The sequence below is a fragment of the Catharus ustulatus genome, chromosome 1, assembly GCF_009819885.2.
Source record: "Catharus ustulatus isolate bCatUst1 chromosome 1, bCatUst1.pri.v2, whole genome shotgun sequence".
Classification (NCBI taxonomy): Eukaryota; Metazoa; Chordata; class Aves; order Passeriformes; family Turdidae; genus Catharus; species Catharus ustulatus.
The window spans coordinates 151,740,544-151,750,615 of NC_046221.1; the positions used below are offsets into that span (position 1 = coordinate 151,740,544).

Sequence of the window (10,072 nt, forward strand, 5' to 3'; positions counted from 1 at the left end):
TTCCATCAACTCTCTGGACTTCTGTACTTCAAAAAAAAAGGACCAAAAAAATTGAGCTTTTCAGGTATTTTATAACAAAGATTTAGGTTCAGTTCATGCATACTCAGAACTCAAGAAGGAAGCAGCAACCTCCACTGAATATCACCCTCTGTTAGATATTAACCAGCACTAAGCCTGTAATTACACAGACTTCTTGTTCTCCAACATTTGTTCAGTCAATTGTGTTTCATGCAGCACTGCACAACTCCTTCCACACTTAGAACCTCACAACCCTTACTGTGCAGCTCCTGGCATCCTGCCAGGTCCAAGAGGAGTACTCTTAAGAGATATTAAAAATCCTTGCTCTGGTATGTCACAGGATAAGCCAGTCCCATACACACTTATGCAGCAAATGTTCAGCAGTTGTATAAATTGTTAGCACTCACACAAGAGTATTTGGATCAAGAAAGCATGTGTCCCTAAAAAATAAACTACTTGTGACTAAGTATGTTCCCAGCTATGCTCTGTTGCTTGAACCCCAGTGTCTAAGCAGGCATGCAGTGGCTCTCTTCCTGCATCATCTTTCAGCCTTTGCTGCATGTCAAAACCTCCAAGATGTTTACAGAAAGATATTGCAGCTGCTTGGAAAAGGCAAGAATTTCAGTGTACACAAACCAACTGCCTGAGCAAGCAGGTTGTTGGGAGGCAGAGGGGTATGAAATCAGAGCAGTCAGCTATGCTCCAAATGCCTTGGTGGTAAAACCTTTGGGGAACAAAATACATGAGAAGAAAAGCTCCACATTAACTCATTTCAGACCTTTTGTGAAGGTGAAGAAATACCAGCTTGCTAGGTTTGAAACAGATAGCTGTCCTACAGACATGTGTAAGGGACATGCTATGCAACATGGCAGGTGTGCTTCCTCTCCAAGCCTGTACCTACCTGTCTGCTGCACAGAAAAATCACAAAATGCTTTGGGTTGGAAGGGGCCTTACAGATCATCTGCTCTAACCCCCCTGCCGTGGGCAGGAACACCTTCCACTAGGATCAGGTTGCTCAGGGCTCCATCCAACCTGCCCTTGAACTGTTCTATGGAGGGGCAACCACAACTTCTCTGGAAAACTCATTCTCCACACACAGTAAAAATATATCTTACTTATATCTAATCTAACCCTGCCCTCTTTATTGAAGCCATACTTCCTTGTCCTATCACTACATGCTCTTGTCAAAAGTCCTTCTCCAACTCTCTTGCAAACCCCTTTAGGTACTCAAGGTGCAATAAGGTCTCCCCTGGTTCACACAGTCCCACCCCTCCTCTCAAATCTGTCAAGTCCCTCTGGATGGCACTGCTCCCCTCCAGCATGGTGACTGCACCACCCATCTGGGTGACATCAGCAAACCTGCTGAGGGAACATTCAATCCCACTGTCAATGTCACCAACAGAGATGTTAAACCCTGCCAGTCCCAGTACATGACACATTTGTTTCTTCTTACAGCAGTTATCATCCTTAACAGCTGGATTGAAACTAGCCCTTAAAATCATCGAACTGAACATTCCTGATCTTCACAGATACCTCAAGCTTCAAATAAAGCACAGCTGGGGCAGAGCTGCTGCACTATGACATGTCACGGTAAAATAAATTTGCCCAGGTTCTCTGGTACATGTGTGCTGCTCTTTGGATTAACATAAATGCTGAGGACTCACAGCTGTACTTGCTGTAGTAACTGCCTCAGCAGTACTGTTTGTTCCACCAAATATTTTTTCCTCTGTTTATATTATTTGTGTGAATATCACAAGGCCATCTCCTTGTAAGCAAACAGGGCTACTTAACAAACAACTCAATCTTTGATGTGGCCACCCCTGGTCCAACTTCTACAAGAGCAAGATTAAAATACTACCTCTCACAGACCACCTTCTAAAAGCAGATAAGAGGCTGCAAAAACATAAATATTTCTCATGCCCATATGTTCATACGCTTTGACCAAGAGCTTTGCACAGCTGAAAGAAAAGGTGCGCCACTGCCTAGTCCAGGAGTCCCAGCACCTTCTCTTGAGTATTAAAGTAGAAGTTAATGACTGAAGCAAAAAGTTGATTTTATTAAACTTTCAGCTAAACAAATATAAACAAGGTGCAAATATAAACTCACACGTCCACTGGGAACCTTGTTTCAGGACAGTATCTACACATCTCTCACATGCAAGGAGATGAATGAGACTAATTGGTAATATACACCAGAACCATAAAAATTTAGTAAATCCTCTGACTTGCTACTATGAAGTCACAGACAACCTGTCTTCATCCAACTGATCATTACTCATCTTCCATGCCCACCCCACAGGTGTCAGATGCTGTACATACACAGCAAGCCCCTGCTCTGTCAAAACACATGCTGGCAGAAGAGACAAGACAAATAAAAGAGAATGCTAAAAGCCAAAGAAACACCATCAAGCAAGTGATGAACTACAAACACAGCCAATTTCAATGTTTTCAGAGGTGGTTTTTTTCTTCAGGATAGCGGAGAACAAGGTGATTAAAAGGAATATAAAATCAACTCAGAAGGAAAAAAAGCATTAAAGAAAATCTGCTCTGCATGAGAAGACAAGTTCTTTTGAAACCCATCCGCAACAGGCCCTCCCAAAAATTAACTGCAATGATTTCCTTTGCACTAAAAGAGATATTGAAATTAAGAGCACATTGCAGCATCTCATTTCTCAGCTGCAAGAAATGAGTTACAAACCATTCAGATCAAATACTCCCTTCCCACAGGGAGCTACAGAAAATTTACCACATTCAAAAACAAGTCACACAGCGTCTGCACATAGCACATAGGACTACTCCTCTGAGGGGACATGGACATTTTATTTTTGTTTTTATAAACTTTGATTGCTTTGAAAAAGATCTTACATAAGGGCGTAACAAATCTTAAGCGCCACATGCTCAGTGACGTATGGTAGGAAACATCAGGGCTGTGACAATGGATCAAAATAAGGATGGGATGGGCACACATGAGCCCATGATTCTTTAATCAGATCCTGAAATCTCAAAGCACAGAAATCCAATTCTAGAGCACAACGGCCAAGTACAGTTCCCATTGTGGACTTTACAAAAACAACCCCGTCATCATGTACACCACCATATTACTCAGCAAATCAGACCCTTGTTTGGCATGGAAAAAATGGACTTCCTTTGTCAGGGGACTGAAGTTGCAAGATGTTCTGTTCAGTCTGGAAGAGACTGAGGGGCTGTCACTGCAGTTTACATCTTCCTCTTGAGGGAAGCAGAGGGACAGGCACTGATCTCTTCTCTCTGATGACCAGTGACAGGATCCAAGGGAACAGCATGAAACCGTGTTAGGGGAGGTTTAGATTGGACATCAGGAAAGTTTCTTCACCTGGGGGTCTCTGTGTACTGGAACAGGTTCCCCAGGGAAGCAGTCACAGCACCAAGCCTGACATTTTAAGAAGCATTTGGACAAAGCACTCAGACACTTGGTGGGATTGTTGGGGTGTCCTGTTCAGTGCTGAGAGTTGGATTCAATGATCCTTGAGAGTCCCTTCCAACTCAGAATATTTTGTGACTCTATGATGTACAATAATATGCAGCACAAATGGGATGCTTATTAACTGTTCTTACATTTACTCAATAATATAATTTTTCCAAATCACTTAGCTTTACGTTGAGTTGTTTTGGAGCAGGATTTGTTGTGCATTAGCCACAAAAATATTTTTGGTAGGGGGTGGAGAGAAATTTGGGGTATATGGAGAAAACATTAAATGCCATTCAAGAGACCTCAGGCAGCAAGACACAATCTTGCTGTCAAAAAAACTGATGCATTAGTCACAATGAAATATATTGTCCATATGAAGTTTCAAATCTAACACAGTGTATGGAGACAAATGGAAACAATCACATTGCTGAGAATTGTAATTCCAGTTTCTGTAGCCTTGGTAAGATCAGGCAGAGCTCAAAATTAACAACAGGTACACCTGAGCCAGTTCTGTGTTACTGTGAACAAAGAGAAAAATCAGTCCACATGTACTCTATCTTCATCACCTCAGCTGCAGCACCCATCTGCATCCACTGGCAAGACTTCAGAGTAATTTAAGCTGTTGATTAACCCTACCATCTTTATAACAAAGTTTAAGGTAGAGCAATACATATGATAAAAGAACCTGTGAACCATTTAGTTTAAAAAAAAGGTGGATGCTGCATCAAATCCCTCAGCACTGCAGGGCATGTGGGGCCTTGATCACAGCCTGCAATGAGAAATAGGCACAGATAGTGCACTTGGGTATGCGTGGGCAGACCCCTACGCAACATCTCCAAGATCCTGCCAGAAGCCTGCCCACACAGATCTGACTACGTGAAACAGCACTTCAAATGCTAATTTTCACTTTACTACTAAAGGTATGATTAGTTGAAAGGTTCTGGTTAACTATCAAAAAATTGCTACTTTTCCTTAGAAATCGTTGTGCTCCTTTGTGCACAATTCACAAAGAATCCTAGTGCATCTCATCAGTAGTACAGCATCAGCTGCATCAAATCCAACTACAGGTAAAAATTCTTTGTTCTACTCATGCTAAATAATGAGCAGATTTTTTTAACCATAACAACTACCATGCTGCTAAAGATCTGCAGCAATTCCTTCCAAACCTCCCCCTTCAGTGATTGCCAGTTCACAAAACAGGTTCCACTACTATGGAGCATTAAGAAAAAAACATTCACACCTGTGCCCATCTCCATACACTCAATGTCAACATGTTTTCTGATGAGCAGCATTCCCATGCAAGTAGCAATGTGTAGAAGAAAAAAAAAAATGAATCCACACAGAGGCTCACCGGCTTAAGAGCAAGAAAAACCAAATGCATCACTTATGAAAAGAAGGAAAGAATAAACACACTCGGTGTCCCTCTGTGATGAAACCCAAAACCACACTTCATCTGGAACAGAACATCTCCTGCCTGTTCCCTGCACTGACCACTAAAATTATTCCAGGATTTGTGACAGTTTCCTGGTTTTGGGGGGAGCGGGGGGGGTGGTGTTCTTTTATTTTAAAGTGCAGTCATTATTAAAAATCCAAGGAGGTTGAGAGCTTGAGGACCACCACTGCCAGGTCTGCAGCATTGTCTTGACAGACACACAGACTCCCCCCTCCTCTCTGCAACCTGCCTGCTCTTGACAAGCCACGCTTTTAATTAAATGTCTCCTAAGATCTGTTGAGAGGAAAGTGCATATGAACACTTGCCAAAATATAACTTCTAGTGCAAACAAAAAAATACACTAGAAGCCATTCATCTCTGCCAGGCTCAGTCTCAGAGCAGACCCTGTCCTCCAATACTACCTGGCAGCTCTTTCTCCCGCAGCCCTCGCTGCTCACCAGCCCTGCATGGATTAAAACATCCAGAGAAATCCCGTGCCCGGGCTGGGAAAAGCACAGTGTGCACGGTTGCCGCCTTTAAATTACGGCAGTCCCCCATTATCTGACACGTCCCTCAACATCTCCCGACAACTGCATCCTTCCCAGCCGGCCCTGGCAGGGAGACAAGCTGCCCTTGTCCAGGGGAACACTGCAGTATTCTGCAGTACGGCCGTGTGCCGGAGCCTGGGCGCCTCGAGCCCGGGTTTGGGGCAGACATGACGGGCAGAACACAGCAAGGCTTTTACGCTATTTACTGCCACGAGAGAAGGGTGGGAGGCACCCGCTCACCCAAAGGAAACCCTGCAGAAGCGCCCTTGGCTGCCAAGGATAGAATGGGAGCGCCTCTCTCAAAGGGACCCTGTGGCAGAGACGGGATCAGCAGTCAGGTTTCTGGGGGAGAGACCGGGGACCTGAAACCTTGGCGTCCATTCACAGAAAGAGGGAAATGCCACCTCCACGAGCATATACAGCGTGAAAATAATACCACATAACCGACTGAGCCGCAATTTTAATTCGAGCACACATCAACTTCTGAGCATCTCCAGGCAGAGATTTTTTTCCATCGCGCCCATCAGCTTGGCACCGAAATGCTCGCACTGCCCTTCCCAGCCCCACCCCACGGCTGACATGCTCCGAGCCCGGCTCCTCCGCACCACGCTCCCGCCCCGCTGCATCCATTCTGCCGCCCATCTGACAGCCCGCACCAGGGCAGAAAAAAGGAGAATAAATATATTTGTAAAATAAAGAGGCAGGCTTGGAAACCGCTGACCCTGGTGCAAGGTAACATCTTGCATGTTTGAGCAGGACAAACAGAGAAAAGAGGGAAGGAGGAGGGAGGGAGAGGTGGTGTCCTGCAGGCAGCTGGCAAGCCGCAAAGGCTGTGTGTGAAGGCAGGGAGCCCCTCCGCCAGGCCGGTCCCGCCGGACCCAGCCCCGGGGCAGCGTCCCCTCAGCGCCGGGGGCGGTCGCGCCGCACCAGCCCCGATGCGGCTGCACCGCCCGGGGCCAAGTTTCGCCGGGCCAGGTGGGAAGACGCTTCCCCTCCCCTGTGCTCCCCCACGCCCCTCAGCCTCTTACCTTCATGTCGCTTATGATGGTCTGGAAGAGCCCTCCGAGCGCACTACATTCCTTCTCTATCACAGCCTCCATTTTCCTGGCTCAAGCTCACAGGAGGAGCAGAATTTCACCGCTACCGCTGCAACTGCACTGCTCAGCTGAAGGAAAATCAGACACCCCGGGCTCCCACTTCACCCAAAAATAAAAAAAAAACGGAGGGGGGAAAGGGGCAAAGAAGCTGATGTAGGCAATGAGAGGGGGAAAAAAACAAAACACACCCCAACACACCTGAACCCCTGTCTGCCTGCACCTCTACACCGGGATAAAATCCAGCGCTACTGGCGCCTCTCTCCTACACGCACCTCCCCGGCACCCGGGCACTCAGCACCGAGCGGGCACTACAAGCCCATGCGGGAGCAGCCACAGGCCCCATCTCTGCGCATCGCGGCCCCGGCCCCCCGCGCCTCCCGGCACGGCAGCGCTCAGGGCAGCGGGCGCCCACGGCGCTGGGCGAAGCGCACCCCGAAAAAACAAGCGGGGAAAAGATTGGTCTCTGTAAAAGGAATCGAACGTCAAGCCGGTCCTCGTGGAGCAGCCTGGAGGAGTCTCTGGCAACCCCAGCGGACCAGACTACAGCCAAAGCACCCGACCCACTGCCCTCCCTCCCCGGGAACAGCCCGCTCCGCCTGCCCGTGCCGCTCCCGCGGCGGCAGCGCCCGCCCCCGCCCGGCCCCGCGCCGCGCGCCCCGCCCGCCCCGCCGCGTCACCAGCGCGGCCGCCGATTGGCCCCGCGCGGCCGGGGCATGGGGGCCGCGGGTTCGCGCCCCGCTGCCGACGGGGCGGCCCCGAGGACTCCCCTGGTCCCTGGTCCCGGTCCCGTTCTTCAGGGTAGAAGCTGAGTTGCATGTTTAGCATTCGGCGAAGAAACTGGTTTATTCTGGTGACATTCGCCGAAATGGCCGAAGTTCGGCTGTTTCTGGTGACAAGCGTCTGCCTGAGCCCCCCGATACCGAGCTGAGAGCCCTCAGCAAAGCCGCAGCCTGGCGAGGGCAGCCGGCAGCAGCTGTGAGGCTGCTCATTCATCCTCTCCCACAAATGCCAGACGATAGGCAAGACTGTGAGAGTGGGTTGTATAAAACGTGGGGGTTTAAAGTAATTCCGTTTGCACGTTAACTCTGCCAAATTTTACGAAACATCGTGGTCAAAAGGCTGTGTTTCCGCACGCAGGCGGGCGGGGCTGCGGCCGGGCCGGTGTGACAGCCGAGCACACCGAGGGTGCCCCGCTGGTGCACGCCGAGCACTGCCCGCTGGTTTGGTCCAGGGAAATCCCAGCCCGAGGAACACCGGCTGTGTTCCTACGTGTTTAATAAACTGCTGTAGAACCAGGAACGTGGGTGTTCGGAAGAATAAGACCTTGAAAGAGGTGCGAGGAATCTCTCTGTTCATACACACAGTGGTGCATGAACAGCCATGGCTGAGAAGGAAATTTAGGAATCCAAGTTATTAAAATTTAGCCTACAAACTCTGCCTAGAAGAGGCAGTGTCTGTGGCAGCGCATTTTGCTTCATTTCAGCAGTACCTAGGCAGCTGCACATGAGGGATTGCATGCTCTGTGTTAATTAATCTCTGAGGGAAAAGGCTGGACAGGCGCCCTGTCTCCAGCAGGGCCGTGGCCGCACAGGCTGCAGCAGCCAGGCTCCCTCTGCTTTGACCCGCATGGCTCTGACCAGGCGATTCATTTGGAGCTCTGCATGACCCTCACTCCCAAAGAGGAGCCCAGAAAATGTCCCCAGCAGCCGTGACAATGACACCTGCTCGTCTCAGCCCAGCTCCGGGTGCCGTGGCACAACCGGCGTGACAGCGTTCCTGTGGGACGGTCACAGCCAGCAATCCGGCAGGGAATGTTGGTGGCCCGCTTCGCTTTCTTCAGCCACCCCGTTTCTGGGATGCTCCTTGTTTCAGTGCAAACAGTGGCTTGGCTAACCTCATTTCTAGAAAGGTTTCAGAGTGCAACGATGCGCATGGGAGAGGAGGGTGGAAAATCTCCTGTAAGTAAAGCTGTTGTTTAAGGACTGCACTGATGCTTTAGTAAATAAATCAGGGCTGCCTGCTCTGTGGGATGCAACAAGTCTTCATACAGTGGTGAAAGAATATGCAGGCATAAACAGAAAAATTAATAATTACATAATTAATAATTTAAATCTCAATCAGTTATCACAAGTAAGTTAGGCATACAATGTAAGATAATGAGTTTTACCTTGCAAATAAGAGTGTGCACCTCACTGGTTATGATGAGCAACTTTTTAAACCACTGTAACTCAAGTGTACCAGTCACAACCTGGAGGGACCTAATCAAAACCGTTCAGGTGGAATATTTTTTCTGTCAGAAGGTGCTAGGGCGTGAAAAATGGAAACATGATGATTTCAATAAACTTTTATATTCATAGAACAAAAAATCAAAATGCAAACAGGAAAGTGTTTGTTCTTTCCAGCATTTTCTTTTTCAAATTTATTTTGTTAAATTTTCTTTGTATCTATCACTAAGAACAAAGATTGTGTTCCTTTTATATTTAAAATTTTTTGTAGCCTAACATAGCTAAAAATAAAGAAAGGGCATATGGCCTGAAGGCATCAAAATAGAGTCTTGATAACTGATTTTTTTTTTTTTTTTTTTTTTTTTCATTGAAGGACATTTTAGACTTTTAATTTTATTCTGCCTTTTACTGACCTCTAAGGATAGAATTTTCTGTGGGGTGACAATTCATCTCCAACCAGCTGTAGAGTGAGAGTGAACATTTTTCTTTAAAGACCAGAGTCCAAATGGTTGTTTAAAGTGCGAGTAAGAAGTAGTTTGGTGATGTTGCAGTAATGTCGGGTTACCATCTGCCACATTATTTCTGGGATCTGCTTGATTGATTCATAGCAAATCACTTCCTGCAAGCATTATTTGCAAAACTTTATTATGGGCAAAGGCTATTTCTGTGTTCGTGAGCCATCGTTACTGGGGAGCATTTCATTACCAAGTGATGACATTCTGTAAAATATCCTGGTGCATGGACAAATGCCAGCACCACTTCTTGACAATGGGTTGGCTGAGTGCATCTTGCTCAGCAGCCCCCAACAGATGTCAATCCTAAATTTGTCAATGGTGCAATAGTAGCCCATGTTCTGACAGCCTTCAACACACTGGGTGCTCTGCTGACAAAAATTCCACTGAAACCCCAAGAAGACGTAAGTGGGCAGGCTGAGCAATGACTTGGTCGCTTTGCCTGGCCTGGATGGTTCTTGCTGCTCCTCCCATGCTGAGCTCCAAGGCACGAAGTACAGCTGGAGCGAAGGCAGATGCATGAGGGTCAGGAGTCCACAGTGTGTTCCCAGGTGTTCCAGCCGACTTGCCTTGTGACCAGAATGTATCCATTCACATTCCTGTTCCTTGCTTTCTCCTTCTGTAAAATGAAAATCCCAATTTTAAAAAGCATTCCTACTGTTTATGCACCGAGCACGAGTGTGAAATGTCATTGCAATCAGAACAAATACATGCTCTGTCAATGTGCCATAAAAGGTTTAACTGTGGTACTTATTTAGGTCCTGATCTTATGAGGATTTAAACCCACTTATGA

At 47.3% G+C, this 10,072-nt stretch overlaps 1 protein-coding gene across 10 annotated transcripts in view; it reads right to left on the bottom strand.

The window, feature by feature from the left end:
* MTSS1 (MTSS I-BAR domain containing 1) overlaps positions 1-7,170 on the bottom strand; it is a 125,364-nt gene extending 118,194 nt beyond the window's left edge. For all 10 annotated transcript variants that reach the window (XM_033065987.1, XM_033066003.1, XM_033065935.1 and 7 more), the window contains exon 1: positions 6,474-7,170. In XM_033065987.1, the coding sequence (XP_032921878.1) occupies positions 6,474-6,545 (72 nt within the window). In that variant the 5' untranslated portion in view covers positions 6,546-7,170. The remainder of the gene's footprint in view (positions 1-6,473) is intronic.
* Positions 7,171-10,072: the final 2,902 nt, after the last annotated feature.